Raw genomic sequence first — 14,758 nt, 5'->3', positions numbered from 1 at the left:
AGCCCGCAGCTGCTCAGATCCGGAGACGGGAAGGTTTGTGGGCGAGAGCCTGACGCCCGGGTCACAGTTAAGGATGCAAGAGCCCGGCTCCTTCCCGTAGCCCCGGCCCTGTCATTAATGCTGGGGCTCCAGTCGGTGCAGCGCAGTCCGAAGGATGCAACCGCAACTTTTGTGCACAGTAGGCTCTCGATCTGTAATCCAGCCAACCCAGGCCTGTAGTCTGTAAATGCCAACTCAGCGGGAGGGCTCTGGCTGTCGCCCAGGGCCGTTTCTCGGCTCTTTCGGGGTTGCCGGAGCGCTCCGTACAGGAGGAACCCGCCGCCCGCGGTAGTCAGTGGAGACCCGGCCAGCGCTTCCCCGCCCTCTTCACCGCCCCCGCGGCGGGGTCTGGACCAAGTCGCCCCTAGCAACAACAGCCGGGCCGGCTTTCTCAGGCCACGCTGATTGGCGGGACTCCGGGAGGCGGCCTGTCGTCACTTCCGGCAGCCGGAGGCAGCAGAGGAAGCCGAGGAGCGGCCATCTTGGGTCCGTGAGGCTCCGAGGTGCCGGGGTGCGGCGGCAGCAGCGGCGGCCAGCAGGGCGGAGGCTGAGGCAGCAAGCTCGCTAGAGAGGGAGAAGCAGCCGGGCGCAGGCGCCTCCTCCGCAGCCCGCTCCATGGTCAGCGCCCACAGCCCGCGGCGGCCTGTCTTGCGCTCCACTTCCTTCACATCCTCCTCCGCCTCCTCTTTTTCAGACGCCGCCGGCGGCGCTGTGTGGAGGCCCGGGAGCTGAAATTCGCGGCGCGACGGGCGGGAGTGGAGAAGGAGGCGAGGGGGCCCGGGATCGCGGGGCGCCCTGAGGCGAGGGGACGCCGGCGGGCCGAAGCCGGCAGCTCGCCGCAGGCTCGGCTCCGCCACTGCCGCCCTCCCGGGCTCCTCGCCTCGGCCGCCGGGGCAGGGAGAGAATGAGCCCCGGGACCCGCCGGGGGACGGCCCGGGCCAGGCCCGGGATCTAGACGGCCGTAGAGGGAAGGGAGCCGCCCTCCCCACGGCGCCGCTTCGAAACTGCCGTGGACTCGAGGACGCTGGTCGCTGGCCTCCTAGGGCTGTGCTGTTTTGTTTTCGCCCTCGCATTGTGCAGAATTAAAGTGCAGTAAAATGTCCACTAGGACCCCATTGCCAACGGTGAATGAACGAGACACTGAAAACGTAAGTAACCTGGGCGTTGTAGTTGGCGGACCTTCGGGGTGGCCTTCGTGCTCCTCGGGCAGTGCCTTGCAGTCGGGTGTTCCCCCCCAGCCCGAACGCTCTGGAAATAGAGGGCAGGCCGTAGTCACCCAAGAGGCAGCCAGGTCGGACCGTTTCCTCCAGAAGTCCGCCCTGTCCCGCTGTTCGCGGGCGGGTCTGCGAAGTATATCGATTATGCCTGCGGTCTAGTCGATTAGTAAAGCCCATAAGTTGCATCGTTACGAATCGGTGCTTTGAGAGGCCGGGTTGCCGCTCAATGGATTGTGCAAGTGTGCGTGTCAGATCACTGCAGTGGTCAGTGCTTATTTTAACCGAACTCTGCTTTTAACTTGGTCAGGCATTTCTTGAGAGACTATCATATTAATACCATATGTACTGGTGCTGATTAAGAGTAATCGATTGAGTCAAGTGGGCTGTCTCGTTCTTTTAAGATGGAACTAAATTTAATCACAGTCACTAAGTGTCTACTGAGGGATCTTTGCGGTCCCCTTAGGAATTCCAAAACACTAGCGCGCAGCCTTTATTAAGGCATAGGTTCCTTTCCATACAAATCTTTTTTGAAGGAGTTAAACATTTTAAAAAGCAGAAAAGCAGATGTATAGTGAAGCTGTGCTCTGCCACTCACTGCCTAGCTGAGGGACACCCGCTGGGGCTTCGCTGTCCTCCTTCCTAAAAAGAGGTTGACTTAGATGAGCTCTTAGGTCCGTTTCAGCGCTCACAGGCTATGATTTTATAAAAGGAACCTTTGATTTTGTGCATGTGAAACTATAAAATGCCAGGAACAGCATTGCTAGAGAATGAGAACTTGTAGTAGAAATGCCATTGAGGAAACGTTTGACAAACTCTGTTCGTTTTCTGAACTCTCCTCTAACACTGGCTTCAAAAGTGTTTCAATCTAGTTGTTGCCTATATTCTGTAAAACGTCTAGTAAATAACTTGTAAAGAAACTTCACTGGCCTTTCATTAAAAGTGTTATGAGGTAATTGCTGGCACGAAATGTCTTCTCTTAGGGAATGCTTCCTTGCTTTGAGTGTTTTCATGCTTTCAGTAATGTCCTGAGATGTTATGGCCTAGTGGTGTCAATGTTTTAATTTTGATCTTCAAAAATGCCACTTGTTTGCTGGATAGCTATTTGATAATTTAATCTGTAAACGTAAAACCATAGCCTAAAACATCCCTGTAGCATATTAGTGTATAATATTTAATGCTCTTTAGCCCTTAGTGAGTAGAACAGTGGTGTACCTTTCTCCACCTGAGAGAGATTAGAAAATTATATAAAGAGCGAGTAATAGAAACTCTTAGACTAGGTGAGTCAGGGAACTATTTTCTTATGGTCCTTTTAAAGAAACCTTTTTTTGTTTTTTTTTTTGAGACAGACCGAGACTGTCTCCCAGGCTGACTGTCTCCCAGGCTGGAGTGTGGTGGTGCGATCTTGGCTCACTGCAGCCTTCGCCTCCCAGGCTGAAGGGATTATCATGCCTCAGCCTCCGGAGTAGCTGAGATTACAGGCATGCACCACCACGCCTGGCTTGCATTTTTGTATTTTTAGTAGACAGGGTTTCACCATGTTGGCCAGGCTGGTCTAGAACTCCTGGCCTCATGTGATCCACCCGCCTCGGCCCCTCAAAGTGCTGATATTACAGGCGTGAGCCAGTGTGCCCAACTGATTAGTTTTGATCATTGATATTCACTCAGAGAAGCAAAACTTTACGTTGAACCAGAGTAGGAGCTCCATGCTTTCTAAACTGAAGCCAAAAACAGTCATAGCAGATTTGTGATAATGAAGGATTTCAAATGGGTCTTCTTTCTCTCTTTCTTTTTTGAGATGGAGTCTGGCTCTGTCTCTCAGACTGGAGTGCTGTGGCACGATCTCGGCTCACTGCAACTTCCACCTTCCATTCTCCTGCCTCAGCCTCCTGAGTAGCTAGGATTACAGGCATGCGCCACCACTCCGGGCTAATTTTGTATTTTTAGTAGAGAAGAGGTTTCTCCATGTTTGTCATGCTGGTCTCGATCTCCTGACCTCAGGTGATCTGCCCGCTTCGGCCTCCCAAAGTGCTGGTATCACAGGCGTGAGCCACCACGCCCGGCCATGTAGTGTATTTAAAATGAATTTTTGACTGTTTTAAAATCAAGTTTATTACACATTGTTGCATTGATTTACCATGCCCGGTTACATTTTTAACTCTTGTATTGGCATGTTCTGGAAGGAACTGTGTAGCTTTTACAGTGTGGAGCCCTTGTGTCAGTGTTACAACTCAGGTATAGACTTTGTTACCTACATTACTGCACTGCTAGGTATTAGACTTCCTGCCAATTGAGTGGTGAATGTACAAGAATGAATGGGAGCTCTCATTCTGTTGAGAAGCTTTTTTCTTAAAAAAGTTAGGTTTGTTGAGATGTAATGTTCATCCATTTTAAATATACAGTTTGGTGAGTTTTGACAAGCGTATAGTTATGTAACCACTATCACAATCATGATGTAGAACACTTCCATCACCAGAAAGCTCCCTTATGGCCCTTTATAGTCAGTGCCTTCTCCCTTTCTCAACCCCTGGGCAACCACTGATCTGCTTTCCGTCCCTGTGGTTTTGCCTTTTCAAGGGTGCTATGTAAATGGAGTCACAAGAGTAAATAATCTTTTGTGTCTTCTTTCACTTAGCGTAGTACTTTTGAGATTTATTTCAATGTATATCAGTAGTTCATTCCTTTTTACTGCTGTGTTAGTATTTCCTTGTTTGGATGTGCCACAATTTTTTTTTTTTTTTTTTTTTTTTTGAGACGGAGTCTTGCTCTGTCACCCAGGCTGGAGTGCAGTGGCCGGATCTCAGCTCACTGCAAGCTTCGCCTCCCGGGTTCACGCCATTCTCCTGCCTCAGCCTCCCGAGTAGCTGGGACTACAGGCGCCCGCCACCTCGCCCGGCTAGTTTTTTGTATTTTTTAGTAGAGACGGGGTTTCACCGTGTTAGCCGGGATCGGCTCTCGATCTCCTGACCTCGTGATCCGCCCATCTCGGCCTCCCAAAGTGCTGGGATTACAGGCTTGAGCCACCGCGCCAGGCCTGGATGTGCCACAATTTTTTTAATCCACTCACCAGTGGTGGACATTTTTGGCTATTGTGACTAGAATAGGTATGTTTTAGTATTTTGTAAAAATACTTTTTATTGTGCTTATCCCAGGAATCTTATTTAAATTTTAAATAATTGTATATAGCTATGATAAGAATGTTACATATTAGATCAAGACTAAGAAAAGGCAGGCCGGGTGTGGTGGCTCATGCCTGTAATCCCAGCACTTTAGGAGGCTAAGGTGGGCAGATGGCTTGAGGCCAGGAGATTGAGACCATCCTGGCTAACTTGGTGAAACCCTGTCTCTACTAAAAATACAAAAAGTTAGCCGGGCGTGGTGGCGGGCGCCTATAGTCCCCGTAACTTGGGAGGCCGAGGCAGGAGAATGGTGTGAACCCGGGAGGCAGAGCTTGTAGTGAGCCGAGATTGGGCCACTGCATTCCAGCCTGGGCGACAGAACAAGAGTCTGTCTCAAAAAATAAGTTAGCTGGGTGCGGTGGTGCATGCCTGTAATCCCAGCTACTCAAGAGGCTGAGGCGGGAGAATCACTTGAACACAAGAGGCGAAGGTTGCAGTGAGCCAAGATCATGCCACTGCACTGCAGCCTGGGTGACAGAGTAAGACTCTGTCTCAAAAAAAAAAAAAAAAATTGCAACATAAATATTATCTTCATCCTTGTACACTAATTTTTGTTTGATTTCCAAATGTTAATGTCCACCCTTAGTGAATGGGTATATAAAAGTTTACTGTTGGCCAGGTGTGGTGGCTCACACCTGTAATCTCAGCACTTTGGGAGGCCGAGGCAGGTGGATCACCTGAGGTCAGGAGTTCGAGACCAGCCTGACCAAGATGGCAAAACCCTGTCTCTACTAAAAATACAAAAATTAGCCGGGCGCAGTGGCAGGCGCCTGTAATCCCAGCACTTGGGAGCCTGAGGCAGAAGGATTGCTTGAACCCTGGAGACGGAGAGTGCAGTGAGCTGAGATTGAGCCATTGCACTCCAGCCTGGGCGACAGAACGAGACTCTGTCTCAAAAAAAAAAAAAAGTTTGCTGTTGCCACATTGTGTTATAGCTCAGAAGAACTACTCAATCTAATCCAATGAGGATGCTGAGACTCTGCGAGGTGACAAAGGCTGCTACTAATGACAGGAGACCATTAAATATTTAATAGCAAAGCCTCTACTGGGCCCCAGATCTCTAGCTTAGGCTCCACAAGGAGATGTAGTTGTACCTGTACACAGAGTATTTCTAAAACTTTTTTTTTTTAAGCTTGTAGATCAGAGGTGTCCAATCTTTTGGCTTCTCTGGGCCACATTGGAAGAAGAATGTCTTAGGCCACAAATAAAATACACTAATACTAACGATAGCTGATAAGCTTAAAAAAAAATTGATGTTTTAACAAAGTTTGTGAATTTGTGTTGGGTCACTTTCAAAGCTGTGCTGGGCTGCATGCAGCCCTTGGACCGTGGGTTGGACAAGATTGCTGTAGATTTTATTTTTATTTTGAGACAGTATCTCGCTCTGTCACCCAGGCAGGAGTGCAGTGGAGCAATCACAACTTGCTGTAGCCTTGACCTCTTGGGCTCAAGCAATCCTTCCAACTCAGCCTCCCGAGTAGCTGGCACTACATGCGTGCCCTACCACATGCAGGGCTAATTTTTAATTTTTTCGTAGAAATAGGATCTCCCTATATTGTCCAAGGTGGTCTCTAACTCCTGGGCTCAAGCATTCCTCCTGTCCCAGCCTCCCAAAGCACTGGAATTACAGGTATGAGCCACCACACTCAGTCAAAACTATTTTTTAAAGTGTTTTATTATAGGAAAATTTAAACAAATAGAATGTTATTTATCAATGCTTCTCAACCACAGCGTGATTTTGCCCTCTAGTGGACATTTGACAATGTCTAAAGACATTTTTGGTTATCACAAGTAGAGAGAGGTTTGACTGACCAGAAATGCTACTAAACATTTTACAGTACATAGGACAGCCTTCCACAAGAAAGAATTATCTGGCCTAAAATGTCAGTAGTGCCAGGGTTGAGAAATCCTGGTATGTACTTAGCCCCCATGTACTCCACAGCGCAGCTCAGTGGCCAATCTTATTTCATTTATAAATTAAGAAGCAAATGCAGCATCATTTCCTCTCTAGAGCTTTTAAAAGAGATAAAGCCTGTTTTAAGAAACATAAAAGCAATACCTTTATCATATTTTCTTAATATCACATATGCAGTGTTTAAATTTTCTCACATTTCTGATTTTTAAACTCTGTTCAAATTAGAATCCAGCTTGAATTCATACATTAGAGTTGGCTGATAAGTCAAATATGCTTTTTTTTTTTTTTTAAATTGAGATGGAGTCTTGCTCTGTCACCCAGGTTGGAGTGCGATGGTGCAATCTCGGCTCACTGCCAACCTCTGCCGCCTGGGTTCAAGTGATTCTCGTGCTGCAGCCTCCTGAGTAGCTGGGATTACAGGCACCCACCACCATGCCTGGCTAATTTATTTTATTTTATTTTGTATTTTTAGTAGAGATGGGATTTTGCCATGTTGGCAAAGCTGTTCTCGAACTCCTGACCTCAGGTGGTCCGCCTGCCTTGACCTCCCAAAGTGCTGGGATTACAGGCATGAGCCACTGTGCCCAGTCAAAATATGCTTTTTAAAGGCAACCAAGCAGTTTGCATTTCAGTTTATGTTCTGTAGTTTTATGGAGCCATGGATACATCCTTTTTCTATACTGGCAAAATGAGAAACATATTTTTCACCTTAATTTCAAAGGATATGACACTTTGTAAGCCTGGTAACATTATTGGCCAAAGTACCAGAGACCCAGGGCTTTCCCAGTGAAGTTATTTAACAGCTACTGATATGTGTGCATCGTGTACTTATTATTAGTTAACACAAATAGTCCCCCAGATTTCTGACATCTGTGAAACTGGTAATGCTGTTGTCTAGTCAACCATTGGTTATGTGAGACTGAATAACCTGTTCAGCAAGTATGAATGCCTACCGTGTGTATGATACTGTGTTAGGTGCTGTAGAAGCCATGTACCTGGGACATATAGCATTCCCGCTCTTTAGGATTTCCTGCTCCTTGCGGAACAAAGCAGCCTGAGTTTTGTGAAGCTAGTCTGTAACGCTCAAACTTAAGCAAACATGAGAATCACCTGAAGGGGCTTTAGAACCCTGATCGCTGGGCCCTACCCCTAGACCTTGATTTTACCCGTAGAATTGGAATTTCTAACAAGTTGCCAGGTGATGTTGATGCTCCAGGTCCAGGGACCACTCTTAAGAATCACTATAGCAGGAATTTCTGATGTTTATTTATTAAGAAAAAAAAAATCACTGCCTTACTGTTCAGTGAAGTCTTGCTGACTAAACTATACTCCTTTGAGATTATACTGTGACTATCAAAGGGAGATTTCCAGACCATTTAATTGAGTTTTCAGGTTCCATGAGTTTTAAAAAAACTGGCTGTTTATTAAAAAGTGTGGTTGTGGAAAACAGCAATAGTTGCCATTTGATGATCACTTAACTGTATATCAGTATAGAGTATCTCATTTAAAATATGTAATATGGTTTTATTTAATCAGCTTTTTTTTTTTCCCCTGAGGCGAAGTCTCGCACTGTCGCCTGAGCTGATGTGCAGTGGCACGATCTCGGCTCGCTGCAACCTCTGCCTCCTGGGTTCAAGCGATTCTCCTGCCTCAGCCTCCTGAGTAGCTAGGATTATAGGCAGCCGCCACCATGCCCAGCTAATTTTTAAATTTTATTTTTTGAGACGGAGTTTCACTTTTGTTACCCAGGCTGGAGTGCAATGGCGTAATCTCGGCTCACTGCAACCTCCACCTCCCGGGTTCAAGCAGTTCTCCTGCCTCAGCCTCCTGAGTAGCTGGGATTACAGGTGCCTGTTACCACGCCTGGCTAATTTTTTTGTATTTTTAGTAGAGACGGGGTTTCACCATATTGGCAGGCTGATCTCGAACTCCTGACCTCATGATCCTCCCTCCTCAGCCTCCCAAAGTGCTGGGATTACAGGCGTGAGCCACCGTGCCCCCGGCTTAATCAGCTTTTTAACTTCTAAGCATAACCTGTTGAATCAAGCTGTTTGGGCCTTATCAGAAAAAAGGTGACCTGTAATTTCAGGACTCAGGAGGGTGAGGCCAGCGGATCACTTGAGGCCAGTCCACCTGGACAGCACTTGTCCACCTGGTACAACATGGTGAAACTCTGTGTCTTAAAACAAGAAAGAGAAAAAAAGTTGATCTCTGAAGAATTCATGAAAATATTTAGTCAGAGTTTTTAGGGAAAGATCTTATAGACTTAATTTGAGCATCCTTATCTTATGTATGTAAATTAGGTAAAGGTTGAAATTTGCAGTAAGTAGAATTTTGGTCATTTCAGTTATGTAGCTCATGATATATACATTGTAACTTTCTTAGACTTACATGGTGTATGATTTACATTGTAATTACATAGAGGCTTATACCTAATAAAAATTAATAGTAACGGCCGGGCGCGGTGGCTCAAGCCTGTAATCCCAGCACTTTGGGAGGCCGAGGCGGGCGGATCACAAGGTCAGGAGATCGAGACCACAGTGAAACCCCGTCTCTACTAAAAATACAAAAAATTAGCCGGGCGCGGTGGCGGGCACCTGTAGTCCCAGCTGCTCAGGAGGCTGAGGCAGGAGAATGGCGGGAACCCGGGAGGCGGAGCTTGCAGTGAGCCGAGATCACGCCACTGCACTCCAGCCTGGGCAACAGCGTGAGACTCCGTCTCAAAAAAAAAAAAAAAAAAAATTAATAGTAACTATTTGATTTCAAAGAGGATTGTTCTGCATTTTATTACCTTTTTTTTTTTTTTTTTTTTGAGACAGAGTTTCGCTCTTGTTGCCCAGGCTGGAGTGCAATCTTGTGACCTCCGCTCACTGCAACCTCCGCCACCTGGCCTGAGTAGCTGGGATTATAGGCACGCACCACTATGCCCAGCTAATTTTTTGTATTTTTAGTAGAGATGGGGTTTCACCATGTTGACCAGGCTGGTCTCGAACTCCTCACCTTGGGTGATTCACCTGCCTTGGCCTTCCGAAGTGCTGGGATTACAGGCTTGGGCCACTGCGCTCGGCCTGCATTTTATTATTCTAAGATATAGCCAGATTTTATGCCTGGAATTTGTTCCTGGGCTGGAACAAATTCCTAGTGAGAGTCAGGGAATGTTCCATGACTTGTGGCTTTGGTTAAAAAAGAAAAAGGGGTCAGGGAATGCAGCACCCTCTGATCACCACTGGGAGTACTGAAGCAGAAAATTCATTTGTCTCATTTCCATTTTAAAATTTCAAATTAAACCTGAAGGAGAAAATAAATCTCTTACCTGGGAAGCTTTAATGTCCTGTCTAACACAGAAGTTAAAGGTTGTACTTGGAGTTGGTCTGCAAAAGTAATTAAGGAATTTGTACTGACCCATCTGCACCTGCTTGTACAGAGCAATTGGAAGGGCAGAAGTTGGCTTTGAAAGAAAAGGCCTTTTTTTGGAGATGGGGGGCATCCAACTTTATCTTCAGCCTAGAGTTCACTAGCACTGCACTCTAGCCATTCAGGCTGCTCAACTGTGGTTAGTCTTGTGTACTTCTGTGTACACTAGATAAGACATTGTTTCTGTGGGTTATGTGGGACCTTGGAGTTCAGTGTCGAAGCTCAAACAAAGCAGGTGTTTTTTCTGTATTTCTTGTTGATAAGCAGTTGCTTTTGGTTGGACCTAAATATTGTGGGGTTTGTGTATGGACATTTCACACAAAAATCTGTATTGATAGAATTTAATATGAAATCAGAGAAGTTGAATTCACAGGTTTTGTTTCTAGAATTTTACATAACCCTAGTCTTTTTTCTTTTTTTTTATGATGGAGTCTTGCTCTGTTGCCCAGGCTGGAGTGCAATGGCATGATCTTGGCTTACCGCAACCTTCGTCTCCTGGGTTCCAGCAGTTCTTCTGCATCAGCCACCCGAGTAGCTGGGATTACAGGCACCCGCCACCACGCCCGGCTAATTTTTGTATTTTTAGTAGAGATGGGGTTTCAACATGGCCAGTCAGGTCTATAACTCCTGACCTCAAGTGACCACCCGCCTCAGCCTCCCAAAGTGCTAGGATTGTAGGCATGAGCCACAGCGCCTGGCCATAATCTTACACTACTTTCCTGAAGGGATGTGTGGTGGAGTCTGGGCTTGAAAGTGGAAGACAAAAATGAGAGCCTAAGACTGATTGAGATAAAGATTCTAAAGAGGTAGAATGGACCTCATAAGATATGGAGCAAAAAAGAAGGAACAACATATACAAGGAGAAGGTAGAATTTAGAGTTTTATTTTTAGACTGGAATTTGAAACTGGTCTTGAGATTTAAGTAACTGTGGACAAATAAATTCACTTGCCTATGCCTCATGTTTTTGTTTTTTGTTTTTTTTAATCAGAGAATAACATCATCTCAAGTTTTTTCTTGGTGTTTTTGTTTGCTTGGATTTTTATGACTTTTCGCTTTCTCAGTCTCCTCTGTGGTCAGATTCATTAGGCATTCTGTCACTTTCATCTCTGTCAGGCTGGCCTTGTGTTCTAGCTGTCTGTTCTGTTGCATAGTTGTCATCCTGAGATCTCCCTTCACTCGTATCCTAGGGATTCCCTTTGCCTTTCCTGTTGGATCCTATTTTCTTCCCTTTGGTTCACTCCCTTTGGATCCTATTTTCTTCCCTTTGGTTTCATTGCAGCAGTTCCTCCAGTGATTTTCTGAGAAAGTTGCTGGGAGGTAAATTTTTAAAATCCTTTCATATCTGCAAACATCTTTATTCTGTTCTCATACTTGATTGCTATTTTGGCTGCATATAGAATTCTAGACTGAATATCCTTTTTCCTCAGAATTTTGTTTTTTGTCTTATATAGCATCTGACACTCTGATTTGGAGAGAGATAATGCTATTTTGAGTCTTGCTTATTTTTCTGCATTTATTTAAGGCTGATTGGAAGTTTTGTGCATTTGGATGGATCTTGAATACAACAGTGGGGCACACTGTTACTTCTTTGTGGAGCTCTTGATACCAGTATATTTTTGTCTTATCACTTGGCCTGGGCAAGCACAGAATGCCCATGTTCCCGGGAGCTGAGTCAGGGGAGAGGGCAGAAAGAAAGGTCTGTGGCTTTCTGCTTTCTCTACTTGTTTTCAATGTCCCTCCCCTCAGTTGTGCCCTGTGTTCCCAAGCCCAGAGACTTTCCATTTTGCCCTTTCTAAAGAACCTTCGGTTTTTTGCCAGAGTAGGAGAGGAGACCCAGGGGGTCTGTTATTTAACAGACTGACAGATCTTCTTGTTTCAGGCTTACTTCACTCACACTTCTAGAGGTTCTTGGTACCACCAGTTCCTGAACCTTTTAAGGGTTCTATAATAGAAATCAGGATTTTCCAGTATCTCTATAGCTGGCTTAGGATAATCTTTCTTATATGTGTTAAGTCATTTTCCTTCTTTTTTTAGTTTCCGAAAGTATATCTGTCATCACTTCTGTTTTCTTTGTCTTGTGGCTTTTTTCCTTATGCCTTATATTTTTTTCCTTTACTTTCATTTTAATGGAGTTTGGAGAGGGAGGGGAGGTAAATGCAGCCATGATTTATAACCAGACATGGATTAGGTATTTACATATGTCAATACGTGTCTTTAAAATTTAGCTAGTACTTGTTATTATAAATAACAAACTAAGATTGATAGGCTTCTTGAAAACTTGGCAGTAAATTTGGCTAATGGTGGGTTGTTGTAGTAGAGTAGCGTTTCCCCCTTTCCCCCAAGCTTTCTTACCTCTTCTTGGATGGTGGCTGGCCTGAGATGACCTTCATCTGTCATAAGAATTCTTCTACTTGCCCTTTGAAGACTCCATCCCTTCACATCTTGGGGTACCTTTTTTCCTTTTTCTCACCCAAATGTGATCATGTCCTTTGGGTGCCTAGAGCTGCAGTATCCAGCACAGTAGCAACTAGCCACACACAGGGCTACCAAGCACTTGAAACATGGTTAGTCTGAGTTAAGGCGTTCCGTAAGTGTGAAAGATAAACCAGACTTCAAAGACAGTATTTCAAAAATAGGATATAAAGCCTTTTTATATTATGCATTGAAATATTGGGGGATATATTGAATTAAGTAAAATGGTATTTAAATTAATTTAACATATTAAATATGTTTCTTTTTACATTTTTCAATGGAGCTACTAGAAAATTGAAAATTACATATGTATGTCACATTATACACCTATTGGACAGCATTGGAGTATTCACTCTGATTTTCTCATGGGGCAGGAATTGCCCCTTGTTTCAGTTACTGTTCCCCTGTTAGCGCCCCATGTGTATTGTGAGTGCCTTGAAGGTTTGACACCACAGTTTTCTATTTCTTTTATTCCCTGAAATCTCTTACCTGGGAAGAGATTGACTAGCTGAAAGTTACTGAATCAACTTTTCTTTTCTTTTTTTTTTTTTTTTGAGACGGAGTCTCACTCTGTTGCCCAGATTGGAGTGCAGTGACCCGATCTCGGCTCACCACAACTTCCACCTCCCAGGTTCAAGCGATTCTCCTGCCTCAGCCTTCTGAGTAGCTGGGTCTACAGGTGCCCGCCACTACGCCTGGCTAATTTTTGTATTTTTAGTAGAGATGGGGTTTCACCATATTGGCCAGGCTGATCTTGAACTCCTCACCTTGTGATCTGCCTGCCTCGGCCTCCTAAAGTGCTGGGATTACAGGCGTGAGCCAGCACACCCGGCCTGAATCAACATTTTTTTAGCTACAACTTGTGCCTTACAAGTTTTTTATTCTAAGGATTAGAAAAGTAAATTATTTTTCACCATATTACATTAGTTCACCTACTACACCAGTAACAATTATTTTATTCAAAAGTGAAACAGATTTTACTGTATTTATGGGACAATAACAGTTCCCCCTTCCTATTCATATTCTTATATGCTTTCTCATAAATTCATCTGTGAAGTCACATTATCTTTGGTCCATGTGAGACTATCTTCTTATCTATTCCTGTTAATCCCCATATGTCATTTCTCTTACCCTCCATCCCATGTTACTGTTTTAATGTGTTTAGTATGTGTATGTGTTCTTACATAGTTTATTTTGGTATGTTTGTTACTTTATGTAAATATTGCATATGTCTCATCTGTGCACTTAATATATTGCATCTAACTGCTGAATAGCAGTGAGATGTATGCATCTACAACATTTTACCAGTCTGCTTGCCAGAGGTGCACATGTTAATTTTCTCCAACTCTGTCACCACAAAAAAAAATGCTTCAACATCTTCATGCATGTCCCCTTATGGAGCAATGTAAGAGTTTCTTTGGGATGTATAGCTTGGAATGGACTTGCTGGGTCACAGGAAATGTCAGATTGTTCTTCTAGATGGCTGCTTCCATCAGTAGTGCACCACAGTTTTTGTATTCCCGTTTCTCTGCCAACATTTCAGAGCTTTCTAATTTTTCCCTATTTAACAGGCCTAATGTGATACTACATTGTGGTTTTAACTTGTATTTCTCTATGATTTTTAGAATCTGTTTATACATTCCTTGGCTTTGGGTGCATTCTTGTTGTTTTTTTGGGGGGGGTTGATGATTTTTATCAAATCAAGGACAGGCATCCCATTCTAATCCTAGTTTGCTATAGGAGCTTTGTGGGGGCTTTCTGGTAGAGACAGGGTCTTGCTATGTTTGCCCAGACGGGTCTCAAAGTCCTGGGTTTAAGCAAGCCTCTTGCCTCAGCCTCTGAAGTTGCTGGGATTACAGACATTAGTCACCTTGCCTGTCCAAGAGTTTTTATATTATAAATTGTTCAATCTTATCAAATCCTTTTTCTACATTGAATGAAATAATTGCCTAGCTGCTTTCAAAAGTGAAACGTGACTTTGTGAATATCTCTAAAGTACAAAATACTTGGAGGACAGCCATTTATTGTCATAATTTGGCTTTGTAGTTTGTTTTTGTTTTTGTTTTTTAACATTTGGAAACCCTGCCTATGTGTTAAGGAGGTGGCTTGTTGTTTAAGAAATAGAAAGAATGTAAGGGCACACTTGTGTTTTACAGAAGGGGCCAAGTTCTGTTCAGGAAGATTTGAAACATAGTATAAAGTTGTTGCTGTTTTAAACTTGTAAACCTGATTTCTTCTCGTGGGAGGTACTTAAGTAGGCCTCTCAAGTTTCAGGTTGGTTCTCTGCCTGGTAGATACAAGGGCCAAATTTCTATTGTGAAACCATATTGATGTTAAAATAATTTTTACGGACTTCCTGCCGGCAAGGATTTTTTAAAAAAGATTTTTAAAATGTGTCTTTTATGTTTTAATTTGTTTTCTGATTATACAGTGATTTCCAATCCATGGTTCTTTTTTATGTGGGCAAAATTAAGAACTAACATGTAAAACAAAATGGAGCACATTCCCATTTTTCTTATTGCTT

General features: G+C 44.2%; 1 protein-coding gene across 12 annotated transcripts in view; it reads left to right on the top strand.

Moving 5' to 3' along the window:
- The first annotated feature begins 650 nt into the window (after positions 1 to 650).
- The window catches only part of LOC105489812 (microtubule affinity regulating kinase 3), a 119,306-nt gene continuing 105,198 nt past the window's right edge, over positions 651 to 14,758 (top strand). For 7 of the 12 annotated variants that reach the window (XM_011754936.2, XM_011754931.2, XM_011754935.2 and 4 more), the window contains exon 1: positions 997 to 1,187. In XM_011754936.2, the coding sequence (XP_011753238.2) occupies positions 1,137 to 1,187 (51 nt within the window). In that variant the 5' untranslated portion in view covers positions 997 to 1,136. Of the gene's footprint in view, positions 1,188 to 14,758 lie in introns of all 12 variants that reach the window. The other 5 variants (XM_011754938.2, XM_011754937.2, XM_011754934.2 and 2 more) reach the window with 2 other exon arrangements.

Source organism: Macaca nemestrina, chromosome 7 (assembly GCF_043159975.1).
Source record: "Macaca nemestrina isolate mMacNem1 chromosome 7, mMacNem.hap1, whole genome shotgun sequence".
NCBI lineage: Eukaryota > Metazoa > Chordata > Mammalia > Primates > Cercopithecidae > Macaca > Macaca nemestrina.
Note: the sequence above shows the minus strand (reverse complement) of the source record. Positions and strands in the feature narration are given on the sequence as shown.